Source organism: Oryctolagus cuniculus, chromosome 6 (assembly GCF_964237555.1).
Source record: "Oryctolagus cuniculus chromosome 6, mOryCun1.1, whole genome shotgun sequence".
In the NCBI taxonomy this organism is placed as follows: Eukaryota; Metazoa; Chordata; class Mammalia; order Lagomorpha; family Leporidae; genus Oryctolagus; species Oryctolagus cuniculus.
The window spans coordinates 58,598,485-58,625,007 of record NC_091437.1 but is presented as its reverse complement, the minus strand read 5'-3'; the positions used below and the strand labels follow the sequence as shown (position 1 = coordinate 58,625,007).

Genomic DNA, 26,523 nt, shown 5'->3' with positions numbered 1-26,523 from the left:
CACCGCAGGCGGAGGATTAACCAAGTGAGCCACGATGCCAGCCCCAGCAATATTCTTTAACTCCCACCTATTGCCTATATAATAGTAAGAGCTTTTCTTTTTTTCCTTATCTCTTACATTAAAAAAAAAAAAAATTAGGGGAGGGGGAAAAAACTTAAGCTGGCATCTCCTGTTTCCTTCATCCACCGAGTCCAAGGCCACCACTTGAATTTTAGTTGCAAATATTTTGTCTGTCACATTGTTTCATTGAGTGTGTGTGTATGTATCTTTTCCATGGGAAACTCCAGTTACACATAGTCTTGTCTCCCATTCTAACTGCTTTCTCTCTGTTGTATTTTATGCTTTTTTCTTTACCTCATTTTCAAGCTTTTGGATTATTTGCTTGCTTTTCTTCAGTGCCTCCTATACCTTTCATATGATTTATCATTTGAGGGTCATTGTAAATTGTTCTAATTTGTTATAATTATCTCTGAGTTGATTCTGTTTCATTTCTTTCTGATCTTGGTACATTTCCATTCTTAAGTTTTGAATTTCTGACTTAAGGTGGATTAAGAAAAACATTAATGCTTCTTTTGAGCGTGTTTAATTCAGTATGAAATAACTATTTCCAATCAGATTCCTTAAAAGTGCTGTGCTGTAATTTACTAAGGCCACATTCTTTGTAGCAAATTAACTTTTCTCATACATATCTAGAATGGTAGTACCTATATGCCATCCTTAGGATATTTAAAAAATTGTCACTAAAATACTTTTTCAGAGATTTTGGTTTAGTTTCTTCTGCTTTCTTTTCTTTCTCTCCTTTCATGTGTATGTGGGAGTCTCACTGGTTTTCTCCTCTCTGTCTTAATAGATGAAGATTGGTCACTGCCTTTTTTGGGGTGGGGGGGGGGACAAACTGGCTGGCTGAGGTAGTTTAAGTTAACAGGATTCCTAGTTAAAGAGCATTCTTGGTTGAAGTATAATTTTTTTTTTAAAGATTTATTTATTTATTTGAAAGGCAGAGTTAGAGAGAGAGCGAGCTTCCATCTGCTGCTCCTAATGGCCACAATGGCCTGAGACTGGGTCAAGCAAAAAGCAAGAGCCAGGTGCTTCTTCCAGGTCTCCCACGTGGGTACAGGGGCCCAAGTATTTGAGCCATCCTCTGCTTGCTTTTCCAAGCACATTAGTAGGGAGCTGGATTGTAAGTGGAGCAGCCAGAACATGAACCGGTACCCATAAGGGATGCCAGCATCCCAGGTGGCAGTTTAACTGTTATCCCACAGTTCCAGCCCCTGAAATACAGTTTCTAGACTGGATGACTTCCTTTGTGGAAAAAGCACATGATGATGGAAGAGGAAGGGCTTACATCTTTTGAATGTCTTTAAAAATTATTTTCTCCTCTAGATTCCTAAAATCCTTTCTGCTGCCATTTCCCCCCCTTAATTGTGTGGTTTTAGGAGATTCCTTGCCTTAAACAATTAGTAACCTATTTTTAAGAACAATTTTAGGGCAGCACCGCGGCTCAATAGGCTAATCATCTGCCTGTGACACTGGCACACCAGGTTCTAGTCCTGGTCGGGGAGCCAGATTCTGTCCCGATTGCTCCTCTTCTAGTCCAGCTCTCTGCTGTGGCCCGGGAGTGCAGTGGAGGATGGCCAAAGTGCTTGGGCCCTGTACCCGCATGAGAGACCAGGAGGAAGCACCTGGCTCCTGGCTTCAGATCAGCACGGTGCGCCAGCCGCAGCGGCCATTGGAGGGTGAACCAATGGAAAAAGGAAGACCTTTCTTTCTCTCTCTTACTGTCTACTCTGCCTGTCAAAAAAAATTTTTTTTAAGTTTACAGTAAATGAAAATAATGATGGTTGCAATATATCTGTGTCCTTACATATGCAGTTTCTTGTATTGTGGGTATCCTGCACTATAGGGACACATTTGATGGAATGGATAAATCTACATGGCTATCATCATTTTCCAAAGTCTATAGTTTACATTGGGATTCACTGTTAATGCTATATATGCTATAGATTTGGACAGATATGACATGTATCTACCATTGCAGTGTCATACAGAATAGTTTCATTGCCCAAAGAATCTTGGGTCCTCTGACTACTATTCATCCCTTTCCCACCCTTCCAGCTCCAGGCAACCACTAATCTTTTTTTTTTTTTTTTTTTTTTCTGTTTCCCTGGTTTTTCTTTTCCAGAATGTCATAAAGTTGGATTACACAGTATGCAGTCTTTCCAGATTGACTTCTTTCACTTAATGATATGCCTTTAAATTTCCTCCATTTTTATTCCATTCATTTCTTTTTGGCTTTGAATAACATTCCATGGATGTACCATGGCTTATTCATTCATTCAGTTATTGAAGGACATCCTGGATGCTTCTGAGTGTTGTAGTTGTGAATAAAGCTGCTATAAATATCCATGTGAATATGTGGCTGTAAGTTTTCAGTTCAAATACAAAGGAGCAGGACTGCTAATTCTTGTGATAAGAATGTTTTCTTTTCTAAGAAATTGCCAAACTGTTTTCCAAATTAGCCGTACTGCTTTACATTTGTACCAGCAGTGAACGAGTGTTCCTGTTGCTCAGTGTCCTTGCCAGCATTTGATATCTGTGTTTGGGATTTTTGCCATGCTAGTAGGTATAATATAATGCCTTATTGTTTTAATGCATTTCTCTGATGATTTATGATGTAGCGATGTTTATTTGCTGCATGTGTTATCTTCTGTGATTGTCTGTTAGAGTCTTTGACTTATTTTCAAAATTGTGTTTGTTTTCTTATAATTCAAGTTGTTAAGAGTCCGTTGTATATTTCGAGTGACAGTGCATTATCAGATAGAACTTTTGCAAATATTTTCTATGTTTTATTTTTCATACTCTTGACAGTGTATCTCACAGAGCAGTTAAATTTGGTGAAGTCCAGCTTATCAATTCTTTCTTTCATGGATTATGCCTTTGGTGTAATGTCTAAAAAGTCATCACCAAATCCAACCAACATCATCTAGATTTTCTCCTATGTTGTCTTCTAGTTTTGTGTTTTACATTTCCATTTGTAATCCATTTTGACTTGAGTTTTTTGGAAGTGTATAAAGTCTGTCTAATTCATTTTATTTTGAATTTGGATTTTAGTTGTTCTAGCACCATTTGTTGAAAGACTGTTTTTCTTTACCACATTGCCTTTGTTTGATTGTTAAAGATTTGTTGACTATTTATATGTATTTGAAAGATAAAGAGAGAGAGAAATTTCATATCTTGGTTCTCTCCCCAAATGCCCACAACATCTGGGGCTGGGCCAGACTGAAATCAGGAGCCAGGACTCAATTTGTAACTCTGACTTGAGACCAACTTCGTCATCTATCACCTGCTGCCTCCCAGGGTGAGCATTAGCAGGAAGCTGGAGTTGGGAGTAGAGCTGTACTCAAACCTAGGCACTCTAGTATAGGATGTAGGCGTCCCAAGCAGTGTCCCAGCTGCTGTGCTAAATGCCCATCCTTGTACATTAGCTTTTGATTGTATTTCTATGAACTTTTTGAAACCCCCAGATGTGTATGTTTGTGAATTTTCCTTGACTTGAAGTGAGATGTGTCAAAAAAACTTCTGGATTAATTTTCATTCTCTGGGTTACCTTTTCTCTTTTAAATTTATTTTTTACAACATTGAAGTATATTTTACATATCATAAAATTAGTTCATTTTATGTGTCAAAAATGTGCTATCATCATAAATCAGTTTTAGAACTTCATATCCCCTTGAAAGTATGACTTGCCCTTTTGATTTCTTAATTACACTTTCAGTAAACATTAATTATCCTATTGTAATTCTGTTTACACATTTTTCTTTAGCAGTTGTGTGCAGTTTAAGGAAACATTGCCTAGTTCAGTGTTGTGAAGATGTTTTATGGTTTCTTTTAACAGCTTTATTGTTTTCACCTTTTACATTTAGATCTGCACTCTATCTAGAATGAATTTGTATGTATATGTGTGTGTGTTTCAGAATATTTGAATAATATCCAGTTGGTATGGTCTTCTATTAGACAGACCATTCTTTTCTCATTACATTGAAGTATCAGATGAACTTCCATGTGTGACTCGGTTGCTGTTCTCTTCCATTGCACTGTTTAGCTACTGTTATGCTCTGTGACACAGTTTTAGTTACTGTAGCTGTGTAATCATCTTGAGATCTCATAGTGTAAATCTCTAGCTTAGTTCTTCCAGACTACCTTGGCTCTTCTTGGCCCATTATGTTCTCTCTCTTTCTCTATTACTTGTGAATCCACACACACACACACACACACACACACAAACACATAGTACTTTCATCTTCTGGTTCACCCCCTAAATACCTGCAATGACTGTGGCTAATCCAGGGCAGAGCTAGGAGCCAGAAACTCAATTCAGGTTTCCCAGGTGGGTGGCAAGAACCTAGTTACCTGAGCCATCACCAGTACCTCCCAGGGTGTACATTTGCTGGTTACTAGAGCCAGGAATTGAACCCCCAGGTACTCTGATGTGGGACATGGACATCTTAATGGCTAAGTCCAAAGGACAAGGCTAACTGCCCCATATTTCTATTTGATTTTTAAAACCAACTCTGTTTTTATAATGGGGAAAAACCTGCTGGGAGCTTGGTTTGTGTTGTGTTGATTTCATCGCCTCTTACTCTTTAAGTGTAGCTTTTATGTGTTTAGTTTTCTTTTCCCAATTTTCATTGAATGATATAATCTACCAGTACTCAGTAAGTAGTTATTAGTAGAATTAGAAATGTAAAGCATTGCTTTATAATTTCTTTAGGCTGTATGCCTGCATCTGTAATGAGTCTACCAGGTAATACTCAAGCATAATAGAAGAAATGATTGTGTTGTGGTATGGTGTTTCTCTAGTTTTGGCTGACATCCTTAATAGATGCTTTCTTTTCCCTTTTTAAGTGATTTATAGTAGAAGCAAAAAAAGTGAAAGTGTTTTTCCAGTTTTATTTTTCCCCTTCAGAGCTATGTTGTGTTGTATGTGCTTTTCATATATTATTCTATTCCTGAGGTTAGCCAGTATTATCCCTCTTTTATACAAAGAGGGAACTGAACCTAAGAGAGTGTTCCTGCTTACCCAGAGTCACCTGGTTTGTAGTTGTAGGCCTGGCTTCAAAGGCCCCTTGGTTACACTTCCACAGACTGACTCTCTAGTGCCATTCGTCAGGATTAAGCGTTCTTTAGCTATTACTTTTGCCACTACTTCTAAACTACCTTTTTTTTTTTTTCATGATTTCTTTAATATAAAAAGTTTTGTGAAGTTTTGCTTTTAAAACTGTCTTCCAGGTAGGAAGCAATAGGGTGCATGGAAGGGCATGTTCTGCCCTTGTCTGCTTTCTCCCAGGAGATTCCAGTGGACTCAGATCTATCTTTCTTTGGAACTTTTTAAACATTCAAATAATTAATGAGGTTTTCTTCTTTTATCAGGTGACTTGATACTTCAGGGAAGATAAGGGTGACTGCTATCTGAAAGTAGATTTTGTGTCTTACTACTTGAAATGGTATTGCATGTTTTTCTTTCTTCTATGTTTTGAATCCTTCCTCATTGTAGACACTTTGGAAAATATGGGAAAGGAATAAGGAGAAACAAAAGGAATAGGGTGAGGCAGAGAGAGATCTTTCATCTGCTGGTTCACTCTCCAAATGGCTGCAACAGCTGGAGTTGGGCCCATCTGAAGCAAGGAGCCTGGAGCTTCTTCTGGGTCTTCCGTGCAAGTGCAGGGGCCCAAGCACTTGGGCCATCTTACACTGCTTTCCCAGGCTATGAGCAGAGAGCTGGGTCAGAAGAGGAGCAGCCAGGACTTGAACCTGTGCCCACATGGGATGTTGACACTACAAGATGGAGGCTTAGCTTACCATGCCACAGCGCCAGCCTCTGGAGGTAAAATTTTGCCAAAGGAGTGCTTCTTGTGCGCCAGATTTTTCTTTTAAGTTTTCTTACTCTGTTTCCCTCTCAGTTTTATGCATGTAGACAGAGGCACAGTGCAGCAAGAGAAAAGAAGCTGCAGAAACAGTGTTGTAAGCATTTCAACATGCAATTGTTTTCTAAATAAATAAATATTTAAATTTTGTTTGTAAAGACAAAATCATAAAGACATACTTGAACATATTTCCATGCTTAAAATATCATATAGAAATTTTTCCACATCACTGTTCTAAGGCAGGTAGATGCAGTCCTCACAGTTTTTATATTTTGTTCTTTTGCCTATTTCACACATTTAAAAATCTTTTTTTTTTTTTTTTTTTTTAAGATTTATTCATTTATCTGAGAGGCCAAGTTGCAGACAGAGAGAGGAAAATACAGAGAGGTCTTCCATCTGCTGGTTCACTCCCCAAATGACTGCAATGGCCAGAGCTGGGCCGATCCGAAGCCAGAAGCCAGGAGCTTCTTCCAGGTCTTCCATGTGGGTGCCAGGACCCAAGCACTTAGGCCATCCTCCACTGCTTTCGCAGGCCATTAGCATGGAGCTGTATTGGAAGTGGAGCAGCTGGGACTCCAACTGGCACTTATGTGGGATGCTGGCGCCACAGGCAGAGGCTTAACCTACTGTGCCACAGCGCTAGCCCCCAAAAATCTGTTTTTTAAAATAAATCAGAAATGGAACTGTATATCACCTCATTACTAGAAAATCATGGGCACTTAATGGCATAGGTTACTGTAAAAATAAATACCATATAAATAAGATTCATATGAATTATTTTTTTTCATAGAAAACTGAACAGGAGTCCAACTGCTTTTGTTAGAAATTGACAGTTTCAGGTGTTAAAGAGATGTGAAAATCTCTTTTGGTAGAATTAGAAGAATTAGAAGAAAACTGAAAATGTAGCAACTTTTATACTATGGGCTTCATTGTACTCTAATATTTATTGTAACTAGGGGTTTTCAAGTGCTTTCACAAGAAATAAAATTTACATTTAGACTTAGTATGCATAAGTATATGTATTTATGAGTATGTAATTTAATTTTTATGTATGTATATATGCTTATACATATTTATAGCTAGGTATTCACTCAAAAGCACTGAGATTTTTTTTATTGTATGATATCGATTGTAAGAAGCATCTCTTTCAGAGATGTGAAAATCTGAACAAAATTTACAACTCAATGGGGGAAATACTGTGTCTTCTGTTCTTTTGTTATTTCAGTTTTTTTTTTTTAATGCTGATTTTTCCCCTTAAGTTGATATTGTAACCCATAATGGATTGCAACCTCCAATTTGGAAAAAAAAATATGGCCTTAAAATATAAAAATAAGAATTTTGACTCCTACTTTACAAAAAATTAGTGTAAGTTTATTTTAGATGGGAATGTATAAGGTAAAACAAGACTTCTAGACTATGTACATTGGAGTCTCTGTGATGTTAGTAGAAGAAAGAATTTGTTTTTTAAGATGTATTTATTTGAAAGTCAGAATTAGAATTGAGAGAGAGAGAGAGAGAGAGAGAGAGAGAGAGAGATGGATGGGCTGGTTTATTCCCCAGATAGCTGCAATGGGCAGCACTGGGCCAGGCTGAAGCCAGAAGCCAGGAGCTTCTTCCAGCTCTCCCACATGGGCGTGCAGGGACCCAAACACTTGAGCCACCTTCTGCTGCTTTTCCCAGGCCATTTGCTGGGAGCTGGATTGGAAGTGGAGCAGCGGGGACTCATCCATATGGTACACTGGCATTACAGGGGGCAGTTTTATCTGCTACACCACAACAGCGGCCCAAAGAAAGGATTTTTGAGCAAGGCACAGATACCACAAATAATAAAACATTTAGTAAATTAAAATTTCATTAAAATGAATCCCTTTTGTGTATAAAGACACCATTAAGAGAATGAAGAAGAAGCTACATTTTAGAAGAAAACCTTTGTAATAAAAATATTTTAAAATGGACTCCAGTCTCATATATGAAGAATTTCTAGAAATCATTAAGAAAAAAATCTAATTAAAGATTGGTTAAGAGCTTTGATGACTCTTAATGGCTAATTAATTTATAAAAAGGTGTTCAACACCATTATCTCTCAGGAAAATGCATATTAAAATTAGATATACGGGGGACGCTGCAGCTCACTTGGCTAATCCTCCGCTTGCGGCGCCGGCACCCCGGGTTCTGGTCCCGGTTGGGGTGCCGGATTCTGTCCCTGTTGTCCTCTTCCAGTCCAGCTCTCTGCTGTGGCCTGGGAGTGCAGTGGAGGATGGTCCAAGTGCTTGGGCCCTGCACCCGCATGGGAGACCAGGAGGAAGCACCTGGCTCCTGGCATGGCGGCCATTTGGGGAGTGAACCAACGGAAGGAAGACCTTTCTCTCTGTCTCTCACTGTCTAACTCTGCCTGTCAAAAAAAAAAATTAGATATACTAATATACTCACAGCAAAATGGTAGATTTAAAACAAAGCAAAGACCAAATCAGAATTCACAGGTGCTCCTGGTGAGGAGCACCTGACAGTGTTGCTTACACTGTTGGTAGGAGTGATGCCTGGGGAAAATTACCTTGGAAAGGTGGCTGTATCTGCTTCGTGCCCTTACAAATCCGCCCCTGGGTAGACCTGCTAGAATTGCTTACACATGTGCGCCAAAGGACCTGAAATCGTTTTCAGCCTTTAGATAGAAGGAAGTCCTGCAAGGTGAGACAGCGTGGATGATCCTTGAGGGCATGCTGCAAAGTGAAATAAGCCAGGCACAGGAGACATGCTGTGTGATACTGCTCAAATGCACAGGTATCTACAGTAGGGAGACTCGCAGATGCAGCAAGCACAGTGGTGGTTGCCAGAGGCTGGGAGGAGGAGGGTGGTGGGAAGTTGCTAGTCTACAGTTAGAAAATGTCAGTTATCTGGGATGAGTCAGTTCTGGAGATGTGTTACACAAGATAGTGCCTATAGATAACAGTGCTGTGTTGTACGCTTGAAATCTGCTAGAAGGGAGATCTGGTGAGAAGTGTACTTACCACTGCTTCAAACATAGCCATGCAAAGTGAATCTGTGGTGATACTTAGAAAATAGTGGTGATCTTTGAGGAGTTATGCCTGGGAAGTAGTTAACAGGGAGGAATTTAGGGCCCTAGAAATGTTCTTTCTATTGATCTTAGTACTAGTTACGCTTGAGAGATTTGCTGTTTACTGTACTTGAATAAATTTTTTTAAAGCTAAAAATCTCTCAAGTATACCATACTTTTTTTTAAAAAAAGAACAGTTTTAGGTTCATTGCAGAACTGGGAAGAAGATATGGCAATGCCCCCCTAAAAAGCCTCTGTCCCCCCTACATGTGGTTCTCATTGTCAGTGAGCCCCAGCAGACTGGTGTGTTTGTTAAATTTGAACCTATGGTGACATGTTATTCACTCACAGCCTGTAGTTTATTTTACGTTGAGGTTTACTCTTGGCATTGGACATTGTGTGGATGTGGACAGATGTAATGACATGAGTCCTTTATTGTAGTAGCAAAGAGTAGTTTCACTACCTCAAACACCTGTGCTCAGTGTACCATATATTAAGATTTTCATTTTATTTGAAAGGCGGAAGGACAGCGAGCTTCCATCACTGGTTTACTGCTCAAAGACCTGCAATAGCCAGGGCTAGGCCAGACTCCATTCAGGTCTCCCATGTGGGTGGCAGAGACCCAACTACTTGAGCCATCATCTGCTGCCTTCCCAGGGCACACATTAGCAGGAAACCTAGTCGGAAGCAAGGATTTGGGACTGGAACCAGCCCTCCATTGTGGGACCTTGGTGTTTCAAGCAGCAACCTAACAACTGCACCATATGCTCTCCATACCATGTTTTAAGAGGTCACTCTCTTGTTAGACATTTGTATTGTTTCCTATTTTTCCATGTTATAAATTGTTGTAGTAATAATTCTGTGTGGGTCTAAAATTCCTTGGGAAAAATTGCCATCACTTAGTTGTGTCCAATATTATGTAGTACTCTTTAAAGGTATGTGTTAATAAATATTCTCTGAGAGGTAATAATTTATAATCCTACTAAAGAGCCTAATTCCTATACAGAAAATAAAACCCGCTAATTTTTTTAAAAAGATGTATTTTATTTATTTTGAAAGGCAGAGTTAACAGAGAAAAGGAGAGACAAAGAGATCTTCATCTGCTGGTTCACTCCCCACATGGCCACAATGAATGGGGCTGGGCAGCCGAAGCCAAGAGCTTGGAACTTCATCCAGGTTCCCACATGGATGCAGGGGCGCAAGCACTTGGGCCATAAAAGCTACTAATCTGATAATTTAAAAATTGCATTTTTTAGTGTTATTAGTATTTTGTGGTCATTCTTAAAAATAGGCCTGTATTTTTTGCTTATTTGCCTATTAAAGTATTAATTTTGGTTTCCTAACTTACAAGATATCTTTATAATTATTTGTTATATGTTGCAATATTTTCACCAAAGTATTTATCTTCAAAACTTGCTAATTTTGAAACTTCAGGAGCTTAAAATTTTTTATGTAGTCAGCTCTGAATTATTTCCATGCTTGGTGTTATGCTTAGCAAGTCTTCTATTTGAGAAAAAAATTTTTGGGGGGGTTGGCATTGTGGCACAATGGGTTAAGCTTCTGCCTACAACAGCAGCATCCCATTTGAGCACTTGTTTGAGTTGTGGCTGCTCTGCTTCTGATCCAGCTCCCTGCTAATGTGCCTAAGAAAGCAGCGGGAAGATGGCTGAAGTACTTGGGCCTCTGAAACCACATGGGAGACCCAGATGGAACTCTGGATTCCTGGTTTTGGCCTGGCTAAGTCCCAGTCTGGCGTTTTGGGGAGTGAATCAATGGATGGAAGATTCTTTCTCTCTCTCTCTCTGTGTGTGTGTCTAATTCTGCCTTTCAAGTAAATAAATGAACTTTAAGTTTTTGTATGTTTGTGCTTTTAGTAGTTCTATGTTTTTTTCCCACATTTGATTCAAAAGAATCAAATCATAGTATATTTTGGTATATGATGTTACCATGTAACTTGTTAGTTTTACTTGCTCTATTGAATTTTTACCCTTTGCCCACCAATTTGAAGTTCTAATTTTGTCATTCTCAGAGTCTTAAGTGTAAATCAGTGTTTCTGATCTTTGTATTCTGTTTCATTGATTTTTTAAAAAAGATTTATTTATTTGAAAGGCTGGTGAGAGAGAGAGAGAGAGATCTTCCATCCGCTGGTTCACTTCCCAAGTGGCTGAAATGGGTGGAGCTGGGCTGATCTGAAGCCAGGAGCTAGGAGCTTCATCCAGGTCTCCCATGTGGATGCCAGGGCCCAAGCACTTGGGCTGTCCTCTGCTGCTTCCCCAGGTGCATCAGCAGGGAGGTGGATGGGAAGTGGAGCAGCCGGGACATATGGGATGCCAGCACCGCAGGTGGCAGCTTTACTTGTTAAGCCACAGCACTGGCCTCACTGATTATTTTTAAAACAGGGCCATACTGCTGTAATTATTGTAGCTTTTAAGAAAAATGTTAATTTCAAAGAATAAAGATGGTCCTCTCTTTTAAAATATAATTGGTGGTGATGAAAGGAAAACAACTCTACTTTCATTCCTTCAGCTGTTTTTAGTATCATCTCTTTTATAATGTCAGTAACTACAAAATACTTGTTTGAAATTCGAGTTGAACTATAGTTTAATTAGAAGAAAACTTATAAAAATCAAATAAATAGCAATTTCTTTAGAGATTATTTTTCAAAAGGCAGAAAGATACAGAGAAAGAGAAATCTCCCACCCTCTGATTCACTCCCCAGAATGCCTGCCACAGGCAGGGCGGGGTAGCTGAACACAGGAGCCAGGAACTCAGTCCAGGTCTCCAACCTTTGTGACAGGGACACAACTACTTGAGCCATCACCTGGGGCTTCCCAGAGTACACTTTAACAGGAAGCTGGAATCAGGAGTGGAAGCTGGGACTCAAACCCAGGCGTGCTGGCAATCCAAGTAGTGTCTTAACCACTGTGCCAGATGCTCACCCCTGAATGGCAATTTCAACCAGATTCCCAATGGATTTAAATTTATTAAGAATATATATCTTGGTAGTAGAAAGAAAACACCCACTATGTCTCTATATTTTAACATCTGTTTTGAGGAAGGAGGTTTCCAGTGGAGGTATGTTTAGTGGTGGCCAGGCTCAGCGTGTGTGCATACGTGACCGACCTGAGTTGCTAGATTCATATGGGAGATGGAGACTGTTGCTGTATACCAGCTGGTCTCCTTTCAAAATGAATGCTTTTGGGGTGGGCATTTGGCACACAGTTAAGTTGTGTGGGTGTCTGCTTCGTATATTGGAGTGCCTGGGTTTGAGTCTAGGCTACTCTATTCCCAGTCCAACTTCCTGCTAATGCCCACTAACCCTAGAAGGCAGCAGGTGATGGCTTAAGTGCTTGAGTTGCTGCCACCTAGGTGGGAGACCTAGATGGAGTGCCAGGCTCCTGACTTCAGCCTGATACAACCTTGGCTGTTGCAGGTGTTTGGAGCATAAGCCAGCACAGGGATGTCTCTCTCTGCTTCTCAAATAAAATGGGGCAAAAATGCTTGTAGCTTCCTCATGATCTAGTTTTCAAGCAATGTGTTGGTAAGATTTAGGTTTTAGGGGCCTCGGTAGAGTTAAAAAACAACAAAAAGGTGTCTGGTTTGCCTTGCCAACATTGTCCTCTGTATTTATCTCTGGAATTTACATCAAGTAGTAGTTGGGAGATTAGATTTAGATTTTTCTGCTTAGCCTAGTCTTCTTTTATTTATTTATTTATTTTTATTTTTTGACAGGCAGAGTGGGCAGTGAGAGAGAGAGACAGAGAGAAAGGTCTTCCTTTTGCCGTTGGTTCACCCTCCAATGGCCGCTGTGGCCGGCGCACCGCGCTGATCCAAAGCCAAGAGCCAGGTGCTTCTCCTGGTCTCCCATGCAGGTGCAAGGCCCAAGCACTTGGGCCATCCTTCACTGCACTCCTGGGCCACAGCAGAGAGCTGCCCTGGAAGGGGAGCAACCAGGACAGAATCTGGCGCCCTGACCGGGACTAGAACCTGGTGTGCCGGTGCCACAGGCGGAGGATTAGCCTAGGGAGCCGCGGCGCCGGCCTTAGCCTAGTCTTAAACATATAATAATCTTTTTCTGATTTCTAATTGTATTTGAGATTTGTTGTGTGACAACATGGAATATTGAAAAGAAATCTGTGGGGTATGTGGTTCTAACATCCCCATTGGATGCCTCAGACTACAGACAGGGCCAAATTCTATATTCTCCTGTATGTTCGTACCTACAATAAAGTTTAATTTATTAACTAGGAAAGGTAAGAGATTAGCAACAATAACTAATAATAAAATAGAACAACAACAATAGTTCATACTAAGTAATGTGAAGTAGTTTCTCTCGTAGGCGTTAAGACAAATGTCAGTTATCTTTGGGCCCTGATTTCCATGGGTGGCTGAAGCCATGAAAAATGGAAACTGTGCATGGGAAAATTGGGGATACTATATAGTTTTTTTTTTTTTAAAGATTTATTTATTTGAAAGACGGAGTCACAGAGAGAGGTAGAGACAGAGAGGTCTTCCATCCGCTGGTTCACTCCCCAGATGGCTGCAACAGCTGGAGCTGTGCCGATCTGAAGCCAGGTGCCAGGAGCTTCTCCCTTGTGGGTGCAGGGGCCCAAAGACTTGGACCATCCTCCACTGCTATCCCAGGCCATAGCAGAGAGCTGGATCAGAAGAAGAGCTGGATCAGAAGAAGAGCAGCCGGGACTAGAACTGGTGCCCATATGGGATGCCAGTGCTTCAGGCCAGGGCTTTAACCTGCTGCGCCACAGTGCCGGCCCCACTGTATAGTTTTTTTAATCAGACAAAAAGTTTGTGATAAACCTAATAAATTAAGCTTTACCCCTTCCCTTCCTCCCTCCCTCCCTCCCTCCCTCCCTCCCTTCCTGCCTGCCTTCCTTCCTTCCTTCCTTTGTCCTTTCTTTCTTCCTGGCCTACTTTGCATCAAAGATAGAAACTTATTTAAAAGGGCTGGCATTGTGGCATAGCAGTTTAGGCTGCTGCCTGTGACGCAGGCTTCCCGTATGAGCACTGGTTCAAGTTCCTGTTGCTCTACTTCCGATACAGCTTCCTGTTAATGGCTTGGGAAAAACAGAGGAAGACAGCCCACCTGTTTGGGTCTCTGCCACCCACGTGGGAGACCGGATAAAGCTCCTGGCTCCTGGTTTCAGCCTGGCCCAACCCCGAACCATTGCTGCTATTTGGGGAGTGAACCAGTGGATGGAAGATCTCTCTGTGTCTTTCTCTCTTTCTCTGTAACTCAGACTTTCAAATAAATAAATATGTTTTTTTTTTTAAGATATATTTATTTATTTGAAAGTTAGAGTTACACAGAGAGAAGGAGAGGCAGAGAGAAGGAGAGGTCTTCCATCCACTGGTCCACTCCCCAACTGCCAACAATGGCTGGAGCTGCCCTGATTTGAAGCCAAGAACCAGGAGCTTCTTCTGGGTCTCCCATATGGGTGCAGGGCAGCCGGGACTCAAACTGACGCCCATGTGGGATGCTGGCACTGCAGGCAGCGGCTTTACCCGCTATGCCACAGTGCCAGCCCCAATAAATATATCTTAAAAAAAAGAAAATTATTTAAAAAGTACTTTGAATATTTTACTTGATGTACTTTGTGGGGTTTTATTCACTATATAAATGCACATTTTATGGTCTTCATAAATTCCAATTTTAAAGAGATTTTAAAAAATTCTTTGTTATCCAGTGATTTGGCTTGAATTTTGCTTTTCTTTCAGTAATGATCTTTGCTTTCCTTTTTTTTTTTAAAAAAATTATTTTTTTGAAAGAGTTATGAAGAGAGAGGGAGGGAGGGAGAGAGAAAGAGAGAGGGGGGAGAGAGAGAGAGAGAGAGAGAGAGAAAATCTTCTATCCACTGGTTCACTCCACAGATGGCCACAATGGCCAACACTGGGCCAGGCCAAAGCCAGGAGCTAGGACCTTTTTCCAGGTTTCCCACCTGCATGGCAGGGGCCCAAGCACCTGGGCATCTTCTGCTGCTTTTTCCAGGCTGTTAGCAGGGAGCTGGCTCAGAAGTGGAGCAGTCCAGCCTGGAACTGGCACCCATATGGGATGACAGCTTCGCAGGCAGCAGGTTTACCTGCCACGCCACAGTGCTGGCCCCTTGCTTTCCTTTTGATTCAAATTTTCCTGGTTTTTGCTCATTTCTTTCAGCTTTTTTTTTTTAATGTGAATTTGTTACTATACTTAACCTTGTGCATAGGGGAATTCCTGTGATTGGGTTGGTTTTATTTTAAAAATTCCAGTAGCAACCCATTAAATTGATTTCATGAGTTAAAACCAGCAGTTGTGGCACTCAGCAATTTCTGCCAATCAGGTGGAAAACACCTGAAACTCACTTTTTCTGTATAGAAAATACAGAGAGGCTTCTGGGTAGAACAGACTCAGACCTGAGTCCTCTCTGTCATGTACTAGCTGTGTGACTCCTACCCTCTTAGTTCACACAGAATATGCAGCACTTTTAAAGTAGCATCCTTCTTACATAACTCAAAATTGAGAATTTTCCAAGTGGAAACTATTTTGTGTTAGTTGGTGGCACCTACTGGCAAAGATAGAGCATTACTGTGCCTGTACTCCAAGCTAAAGGTGAATGGCGCCTGGGTCACTGGGAACAGCCTGCCACTTTCGTTGACTGGTATAGCAGTGAGAAGGCAGAATGCACAAGGCACTGTAGGAGTGGTGAGGTGCTGCAGAGGAGAAAGCAATTCTCTGGGGTAGTGAGGTTTCACAGCAGATGCAGCATGGCTGCTGAATTATCCAGCTGATGAGTAATTTACTTTTTCTTGACGAACTTTCAACTCACAATATTGGGAGACTGTGTATGTGTGTTTGCGTGATGGTGCAATGAGTAAACTTTACCAAGTTTTGCTTGGTTTTAAATAAAGTTCAGTTTAAGGACTGTACTTCACACCTGGGCTGCCTAGAATGCTTTTGTTTGCTATGTGAGGAATTTTTTTTTTTTTTTGGACAGGCAGAGTGGACAGTGAGAGAGAGAGAGACAGAGAGACAGAGAAAGGTCTTCCTTTTCCGTTGGTTCACCCCCCCAGTGGCCAATGCGGCTGGCGTACCATGCTGATCCGAAGCCAGGAGCCAGGTGCTTATCCTGGTCTCCCATGCGGGTGCAGGGCCCAAGCACTTGGGCCATCCTCCACTGCCTTCCCGGGCCACAGCAGAGAGCTGGACTGGAAGAGGAGCCACCAGGACAGAATCCGGCACCCCGACCGGGACTAGAACCCGGTGTGCTGGCGCCGCAGTGGGAGGATTAGCCTATTGAGCCGTGGCACCAGCCAGGAATTTTTCTGTTCATTGTATTCTAAGGCAACAATACGTGTATTTTCAATTAAATTTTTTTTTTTTTTTTGACAGGCAGAGTTAGAGAGAGAAACAGAGAGAAAGGTCTTCCTTCCGTTGGTTCACCCCCCAAATGGCCGCTACGGCTGGCGCACTGTGGCCGGCACACTGGGCTGATCTGAAGCCAGGAGCCAGGTGCTTCCTCCTGGTCTCCCATGGGGTGCAGGGGCCCAAGCACTTGGGCCATCCTCCACTGCCTTCCCGGGCTACAGCAGAGAGCTGGACTGGAAGAGGAGCATCCGGGACAGAATCTGGCGCCCCAACCAGAACTAGAACCCAGGGTACCAGTGCCGTAGGCGGATGATTAGCCTAGTGAGCTGCGGCGCCAGCCCTCAATTAAATTTTTAAACAAAAATATTGAATTCTCAAGAAATACATTTTTGTTGTAGTTGACACACTGCAATCACATGTATTTCTGGGGTACAGTGACATCTCAATGCATACGCACAAACTGCAGCAATCAGATCAGGGGCACTGGCGCATCTGTCACCTCCAGCCATGATCATTTCTTGTGTTGAGAACATTCAAAATTCTCTCTACTAGGCTATTTTGAAATAATCCGTTTAATTGTTGTGAGCTGTAGTTACCCTGCTACGTTGTAGAACTTTAGAAGTTATCCTCCTATCCACGTGGACCCCTGTACCTGTTCACCATCTTTTTTCTATCCCTTCCACCTCCCCTTCCTAGCTTCTGGTAACTGACATTCTTCTACTCTCTACTTCTAGATGAACTTTACAGAAAAGATTTATTTATTTTTTATTTGAAACGCATAGTTGCAGGGAGAGAAAGGGAGACAGAGAAAGAGAGAGAGAGAGACCGACCTTCCACTCACTGGTTCACTCCCCGAATGGCTGTAATGGGTAGGGCTGGGCCAGGCCAAAGCCAGGAGCTTCTTCTAGGTTTCTTGGGTCTCCTGGCAGGGCCAGGCACTTGGGCAATCTTCCACTGCTTTCCCAGGCTATTAGCAGGAAGCTGGATTGGAAACGGAGCTACTGGTGGCAGATTTTACCCTCTTTACCACAGTGCCGGCTCCTAGATGAAATTTTTAGTTTAGCTTTTTATAAATGAGAATATGCAGTATTTCTCCTTCTGTGCTTGTCTTATTTTGCTAAAAATAATGTCATCCAGCTCCATCAATATTGCTGCAAACATGACAAAATTTCTTTTTTATGGCTGAATTGTATTCCGTTGTGTGAATATATGTACAGCACATTTTCTTTCTCCACTCAGCCATCAGTGGATACCTAGTTTGATTCCATACTTGGCTGTCGTGAGTAGTTCTGCATTAAGCACGTGGATGCAAATGTCTCTTTGACACAGGGATTTCAGTCCTTTCGGATATATACCTAAGTAGTGGGATTGCTTGATTATATTGCTGCTCCAGTTCTAGTTTTTGAGGAACCTCCATACTGTTTTCCATAATGGGCAACAGTGTCAGATTTGACTATTCTTCCTATACTCTTTCATTAGACAGATTTCTTATCAGCATTATAAAAATCTCCAAATCTGACTCTCAGGGCAATGGAAGTTTGACTATTTGAACTAACCAAACCTTAGTACACTATTTGTATTAATGCTAAGAGTGCTGTTTATAAAGACAGCACCCACTTGTGCCTATGTTTTCCTTTGTGATGGTAGAAAAAATGCCATGAAGGAGGCAATGCTGTAAAGAGTCTAACTTTGAATCCTGGCCCTTATTTGCTTCACAATCCCAAGCCAGTTGCATATTTCTCACCACAACTCCCGCTGCTTGTAAAATAGGGCATACCTATTATTTTGTGGGGTCATTGAAACCCTTATGAGAACAGTTGCTGCTTTCTTCAGAGAAGTTTTTCCTATCTCAGCTTTGTAGGTAAACACCATTTCTCTGGGAACAAAAGAAAAGAAGAATTAAATTTCATTACAGAGAGTTGTTTCTTGTGTAGACTGTAGGGTCTTCTGATGTGTTTGTGTTTTCCCCCTTGAGTGAAGAAAGTATTAAGGCAACTTTGATCAGCATAGCTCTGGAGACTTCAGGTTCCATTTTTTCATTTTAAAAAAAGATTTATTTTAATTTATTTGAGAAAGATGGAGAAAGAGATCTTCCATTTGCTGGTTCACTTCCCAAATGGCCGCAACGGCTAAGGTTGGGCCAGGCTGAAGCCAGGAACCAAGAGCTTCTTCTGGATCTCCCTCGGGTGCAGGGGCCCAAACACTTGGGCCATCTTCTGCTGCTTTCCCAGGCACATTAGCAGGGAGCCGGATCAGAAGTGGAGCAGCTGGGAGTGGAACTGGAGCCCATATGGGATGTCAGTGTTGTAGGCAGCGGCTTTACCCTTATATTTGGAAAGGTTTCGGTTTAGATCATATGCATCCCTTCTGCATTTCCTCTGGGATACCTGGTGACATGGGAATGGGGATGGATTTCTCACTTCTTTTCCTTTTTGGTCTGTATTCCTTTGTATTCCTTTATCTGTTCCTCCTTTCATGTTTTCAGCCATTCTTCTTCTTGCCATTCTTAGGACCCAGGACATTGGGACATTGCAAGATGACTTTGTAACTACCAAATTCAAGGGATGATATACTTTGTTCATTCCCTTAGGAAACCTATTAAATCTCTGCATTCCTTCAAGATAACAGCAAAAGGAAAATTACCTGGAGAGTCTGCCATAAATCCTGCTTTTGTTTCCATGTTCTCCACCCCCTTCTTTCCACTCAGGACTAGTTACTGCTGCTTTCACTCCAGCTGTGTTTTGAACAGGGAGTGCACTGCCTTCCTCTCTAGCTGATGGCTAGCTTTTCACCTAAGAGCCCCACCGTCTTATATTCCAGACCTTAGTGCTACTATGGGGCTTAGAAGTTTTTTTTTTTTTTTTTTTTTTTTTTTTTTTTTTTTTAGAAAGCCATGCATTTCCTTGTAGGCAACTGTCTGGAGCCATTCTGTCCAAGTCTCTGAAGTTAGAAAAGTGTGACAAGGTAACTCATAGGTTAAAGCAGGGAGTGCAGTAATATTTTTTTTTTTTTTTTTGACAGGCAGAGTGGACAGTGAGAGAGAGAGACAGAGAGAAAGGTCTTCCTTTGCCGTTGGTTCACCCTCCAATGGCCGCCACGGCCGGCGCGCTGCGCTGATCCGATGGCAGGAGCCAGGAGCCAGGTGCTTTTCCTGGTCTCCCATGGGGTGCAGGGCCCAAGCACCTGGGCCATCCTCCACTGCACTCCCTGGCCACAGCAGAGGGCTGGCCTGGAAGAGGGGCAACCGGGACAGAATCGGGCGCCCCGACCGGCACTAGAACCCGGTGTACCGGCGCCGCTAGGCGGAGGATTAGCCTAGTGAGCCGCGGCGCCGGCCTGTATTTTTTTGAATATCCATTAAGCACCAAGCATTGTGCTGGATATTGTCAGTTGTCTCAGTCACTCTATTCGATTTGTATTTGTTCCATAAGTAAAATAACTTGCTGCAGATCATACAAACACATTGAATGAATGATCAAATCAGGATCGCAAATTTTGTCTTAGGTTTCAAAGCTTTTGGCTTTCCTACTTTGTGGTACTGCATCTCTGATTAGAGACTGGGGTTCAATGATAATTCTTTTATTATTACGTACATTGGCTAAATTCAGATAGATTATTGGTAAATATTTTATGGGTCTGAACATTTTAGGATATGACAAATAAATAGGGAAAATTGGGGGAGGGTAGGCTTATTCCGTAAAGGCAATAAACAGGATCTTCTAAATACTGATAACTTAATTAGATCTGTAGTATCCTTTTGAATAATGCTATGAAACAAATGTTGTAATTTAAACTTTGTGCCCCATTCCTAGAATTTTAGAGTTGGGAATGAATTTTAGAGAGACTCCTATCCATAAATGAGTTGTTACTCTTTTCAGCACACAACTCTTCCACTTCCCCTTCTCATTAAATTTCCATTTAGCCATTAGGTAGGAGCCTCAAAAGGAAAATCCAATCATGTATAATCTCCAGTTAATGGGCATCTATTGAGCGACTAGGTCACCAGAAAGAATAATTACACAGTACCTCTTTGTGTAGTAAACACAAAAATCAAAAGCTAATGCATTCCCAAGGCAAACTAGATTGTTAGTGGCTAACAGCATTCTCTCTTCAGGGAAAAGGTTGGGGCACCCACCATGCTAGAGGAGATTGCAAAGCTATTCCAGGAAAATAAGGCTACCAGGGTGGAGAAGAGAAAGGCAGGGGGCTTCCAAGGTTTTGTCACTTATAATTATTCGCTGATTGTTGGGGTGGATTACTGCATAGCAGACATTCTAGTCAATGTTTTATGCCATCATTGAGAACTTGGTGGATCTCTGGGTTTTCTTGCTACAAATAAAAGAATAACAGTGAAGACAGGTAGTAGAGCTTCAGCCACACTCCCGATTTTGCCTATATTCTAAGATGCCCAAATTCCATAATGAAGAGTTTGGGGATACTTTTGTCCAGCTACTAATTATCTTGATTAATGAAAGATGAACATGGCTCCTTTGACCCAAAATGACACTGCTAGCCACAGCCAAGTAGTTCTTAGGTTTGTGTTGATCCACTCTAGTTTAGGTTCTCAAAATTATATCTTGTAGTTATTATTTAGGATTTGCAAAACTTGGCATAATTCAAATAACCTGTTTTTCCCCCCCTTAGAACACTTCAGTTATGGAAGATCAAAATGAAGATGAGTCCCCAAAGAAAAATACTCTTTGGCAGGTAGGAATGATGTGCACAGCAAAGATAGCAATTGACTAACAGAGATAAAAGTCTCCCTCTGCTAATGTCCTCAGTGAAATCAAGAGCCAGGCTTTTTTGTTTCCTTTTGTGCAGTTTTGCTAGTTTCAGAACTCCTCCCATACCCCACCCCCAGTTTTTTGAAGTTGTCCAAAGATTCTCAATGGGAGTAGCCTAAAATGTAATAACTGTCCACCTTTTGTCTAAGCCAAGGATGGACTGTGGTGGCATCATTTGTCACCAAAATGGCACCATGCCGCAGACCAATGGAAACATTGATAGATGACTTTTTCTCCTCTTCTTCCTGACCTCCACCCTGCTCTGTCTTTTCCTGTTGGTTTACATTTTCCTTTTAAACTTGGCTTTTCACACTCATGACTTTATTTTAGTTTGCCAGTTTTTTTCTTCCTTTTTTTTTTTTTTAAGGTTAGGGGGAGAATGTAATGTGTTGTAATTTTCATCAATCTTTGTGACTTTTTTTCCCTTTGTGTAGATGTGACTAATGGCAAAAGAAATATAAATGTGAAAAGAATAATGTAAAAAATATATCTGGGTTCATTCAATTTGAAACTAAAGAGGCAGATTAGTCAACAAGAATAAAGCGCACCTAGCTGGTCTAATGTGAAATGAAACAAAGGAAAACAATGTTAGGGAGAGGTTGGAGCCAGTGACTCCAGTGTAGAATGTGGAAAGTGGACTGTGAGTAGTGTACATGCCACTATATTTTTTGGACGTTGCTTGTAAACAATTTTGTGCCATCCTTTATGTCTATTATTTTGCAAGAGGGTTCTCTTCATTTACTATTGATTTCTCATTTTGCAGTGGTTCTTAACACCTTAGCTTGGGGTTTTGCTTCCATCTGTCTTCCAGTCAACTAGTTAATGGTACATAAATACTCTAGGGATGCTAGATGGTTGGGAGCCCTTCTGTAAGTGAAATAATAACTCCTTTGCCTATCAAATGAGATAATGGGATGTGAAAGTACTTTGTAAATTATAAAGTAGTACACAAATGAAAGTTGTTACCATGTTGATTTTCAGCTTTTTTGAGAGCAGTTATTTTGGCAAGTTATTTGAGGAAAAATAAAGAGGAAAGGGAAACATGCAGCTTTCTTCCTCAAGATCAGGCACTTTTGACATTTTTATGTATATTTACTCTGACTTGGCATGCTCTTCTCATGGATCATGATCACAATACTCTTCCTTAATATTGCCTTTTTATTACTTAATATTAATTCATAAGCATTTTCTTTTTTTTACCTTATAAACAGACTTTTATTGGCTTCATTGCAGTACTTTATGTAAATGTGTTATAATTTGCATTAACCAGTTGCCTATAATTAGGCACTTAACTTCTGTTTTTTCTATAATTAGGCAGTTACTTCTGTTTTTTTTCTGTGACAGCATTGTGGTGGATATCATTATGCTTAAAAGCAGAGTAGATGTCCCTGATCAACTACAGGCATTCCTCACAGCAAAGAAATTTCACTTCATTTCTGTTTTCGAATTCTTAATTTTTGAGTCTGTTAGATAAGAGAATCTTACTATAAGCAAAATTTAAAAATCCCTGTTCAGTGCTGCCACCTAGTGGTACCTGGTGCCAGTGAGTTCTTCCTCAACCAGGTTAGGAGGGGAAGAACACATTCCTAGACAGTTGAGTGGTGAGATAAATTAGGTGGGACATAAATGCATTCCAACCTAAGAACTTGTTACAAACATGACATTTAGAAGATTTTTATCAAGGAAAGTCAAAGGCCTCTTTGGCTGTTTACAAAGGATACCCTTTTCTTTGGGATGGATTCCATCTACTTTATTTTGGGGAACATACTGATAACAAAAACTTTCGATTCTTTCTATGTAAGACTTCTGAGATAAGTTCCTAATGGAAGTAATGAACATTTGTAATTGAACTCTTTAGTTCTCAAAATTCTCTGATGGTATTCTTTTTGGCATAATACACAAAGAGCCTATCAGAGGAGTCACTGGCAGATGGCACGGCAAATGTTTGAGAAGTATCAAGGTTATTTTGTTTTTAAACAGGGAAGCTACTGAGCCTCATACCACCAGGTAGCAGTTGTGGCTGAATCTAGGGTTTTGGATTGTTTTTTGGGTGCTAATGTCTAGATGCAGCATATGTAGTTTGAATTGTTAAAGAAATGTACTGAGCTTATGCAAGGACATGTTGGTGGATTTAATGAGAAAACATTGTTAGTATAGCAGTTAGGTTGTCCATAAACCACCACAAGGCACTTTTCAGGTATACATGGTTTACTGTGGGTCACTTTCTGAGAAGATAATCAAAAGAAGGACAGTCTAAACTGTTTTGGTAGAGAAGATTGAAACTGTTGAGTAAAATGAGGTTTTTTAGATTGAATTGCTTTCAAACACTGCTTATCCTGTCTGTTAGGTAGACGAGTGGTTATCAAAGTGTTGTCCCTAACATGTAGTCTTTGGACCAGCATCAACAGTGGCAGCGGCAGCAGCATCACCTGGGAACTTGTTAGAAATGCAAATTCTGGGATCTCATCCAGACCAACAGAATCAGAACTTCTGGTGTGGGGCCCACAATCTGTTTTAATAAGCTTTCTTGTTATTCGGATTCAAGCTTCAGCAGGGAACCAGTAGCAGAGTTGTACAGTTAGGCCCCACCTCTGGGTACCCATCCACAGTTTTGGTTTCAGTTTGCAGAGGTGAAGTATGGCCCCAAAATGTTAGATGGGAAATTTGAGAGAGAACATAGTCACATAACTTTTAGTGCAGTGTATTGTTGCAGTTGTTCTATGTTTAGCTTATTGTTGTACATCCCTTAGTAAACTAAGCTTTGTAAATTGTAAGTTAAGCTTTGTAATAGGCACACATGTATATGAAAAAGCAGAGTATATATGGTGTTTTTAACTTTCTGTGATTTGAAGCATACAGCTGAGGACCTTGGAATGTGTTCCCCATGGGTAAGGGGTAACTACTTTTTGTGGTATTAACTTTCAAATTTAGAGGAAGCGAAGCAAACTATTCATTGTAATTAATCAGTTGCCACTTTGCCAAGTTGAGCAATTCTTCTAAGATGGTCATCTCCAACACTGGTTGTCTAATAACAACTAATTTTGGAATAAGCATTAAAGAATGATGATTTAAGATGCCATGTAGCTTTTGAAATAGTTACAACTTTGGTATTTACTGTATTGACTAGGTTGAGGACATGGATCTTGAATATATTTTTAATTAATTTTAAATTATTAAATGTCTTTCCCCTGTCAACCTAAATTTGTTTTTGTTTTTGTTTTTCTAAAATAGATTAGTAATGGAACATCATCTGTGATCGTCTCCAGAAAGAGGCCATCGGAAGGAAACTATCAAAAAGAAAAAGACTTGTGTATTAAATATTTTGACCAGTGGTCTGAATCAGATCAAGTGGAATTTGTGGAACATCTGATTTCACGAATGTGTCATTACCAGCATGGACATATTAACTCGTACCTGAAGCCCATGTTGCAGCGGGACTTCATTACTGCTTTACCAGGTAACTGACTTGTCTCCTATGAAGCCCACCAGTGGAAGAAGGCCCAGCCCAGGAATCTGGCTGGAACTGAGTAGATATTTATGAAGTGAAGGAATGAGTGCTGTCTGAGGCAGCATTTCTGTGGGACACACACTGTGTTTTTGACAAATGGCATTTCATGAGAAATTATAATTTAGTATCTATCCAGGAAATGTAGGCAGTTTCTGTGACGAACAGTGCTGATTATTGGTCAGTGGTATTGTTTGATTCATCTCATGAGTTAGCAGTATGCTTTTTATTTTGATGTAGTCTGAATACAATCCATACGATGCCTTTATATGTAACTGAAAACACTTATGGAACTGTTTTCCCTTCCATTTGTATGTTTGGCAAGTGTCCCCAAGCCTAGAATGTTCATTTATATCAGAAGTGATACTTACGGAATCACAAACATGAATTTATGTCTTTTTATTACATTTCTTGAAACTTGTTTCTGGATCCTCTCCCTCACCATCCTCCCCCCATCTCTCTTGCTCTGTCATGAAGTTGACTTTGAATTTGAATTTTAAAAATAGGCTCCATTTCCAGAGCAGTTTAAAAAAAATGTTCAGAGCATATCCCGTATCCCTTTTCTTCCATTCTCATAGCTACACAACCTGCCCCACTACCAACATCCTGCAGCAGGGTGGTGCGTTTGTTTGGACCCATGAATCTGTGTTGACACATCACTGTCACCCCAAGTCTGTTGTTTACATTGGCCTCCCTTTGGATTTGGACAGATAGATGATGATGAGATTCTACCATTGGAGTGCCCTACACAGGAGCTTCACAATACCCTCCCTGCTCATTCCCTTTGGAGTTGTTTTTAAAAGAGTTACAGAGAAAGAGGGGGAGACATGCCCAGAAAGCTCTCCCATCTGCTGGTTCATTGCCTACATGGCCCCAGTAGCCAGCACAGGGCCAGGCCGAAGCCAGGAGCCAGGAGCTTCATCTGGGTCTCTCACATGAGTGCAGGGGCCCAAGCACTCAGGCCATCCTCCTCTGCTTTTTCCCAGGCCATCAGCAAGGACCTGGATCAGAAGTAGAGTAGCCGGACAGTGTCGTGGTGGTGGCTTAACCTCCTGTACCACAGCACTGGTCCCTTCTCTTGGAGTTTTGATCTCATTCTTTTTGGTCTCTGTCACTTTGTCATCTTTTTAAGTGTTTCATATTAAATTTGACTACGTATTCTTCATTCTAGAAGAAATGCTGGCCAGAACCTTTTCCTCTCATATGGTTTGTATAGTGTGGGGGTTACAACTGCGAGGCCAGGGCTAGTCTGGAAATGGGCAAGGATGGGCCAGTGCCATTGCCAGCAGCCTTCCTTCTCAGAGCTGCCACACAGCTCCCAGAGGGCAGCCCCTGGCACACCCTGCCTTGCCTGTGGTTTGCAGGAGAGTGCAGAACTCCATCTTCTTGGTACTTGCTCAGGGCTTGAGCCTAAAACCTGGGGCTGCATCCTGAGTGGCCGGCTACTTATTTCTAACCCTTCTTCCAAAGCTTGTAAGCTTACTTGCTACCATGGGGGTTTCAGGTTGTTTGAGGGTTAGTTTAGAAAATTCTGGGTCTGCTGTGTGTGGTTTTTTTTTTTTTTTTTTTTTTTTTTTTTTTTTTTTTTTTTTTGTGCTGAAATGTAGCACCGCTTGCCCTTCCATTAGTATCTAGAAATGAGAAATATGAACCCCTACCTTTGTAGGGTCATACTGAAAGCTCATCACGTAGATCAGGAAGCCAAGGAGCAGAGAAATCATACAAAATGATCCAGATAAAACATCTTGGTTATTGTGGTGTTGGTAAGGATTGTGCAAAAGGTAGTACAAAGTGAAGATTACTCCGGGAAACTCCATAAATTGGCCCTCAGTACTGAATACATGAATTACAACCTTGTTCAATAAAGGCCATTTTAATTATGAAGGGTAGAATAGGGA

General features: G+C 41.0%; 1 protein-coding gene across 8 annotated transcripts in view; it reads left to right on the top strand.

The window, feature by feature from the left end:
• Positions 1–26,523, top strand: part of FBXW11 (F-box and WD repeat domain containing 11) — a 136,687-nt gene that overhangs the window by 69,822 nt on the left and 40,342 nt on the right. For 4 of the 8 annotated variants that reach the window (XM_002710378.5, XM_008255389.4, XM_008255388.4 and 1 more), the window contains 2 exons: positions 20,981–21,043; positions 24,352–24,577. In XM_002710378.5, coding sequence (XP_002710424.1) covers positions 20,981–21,043; positions 24,352–24,577 — 289 coding nt within the window. Of the gene's footprint in view, positions 1–5,435; positions 5,505–20,980; positions 21,044–24,351; positions 24,578–26,523 lie in introns of those variants that run through there. The other 4 variants (XM_051843607.2, XM_051843606.2, XM_008255385.4 and 1 more) reach the window with 2 other exon arrangements.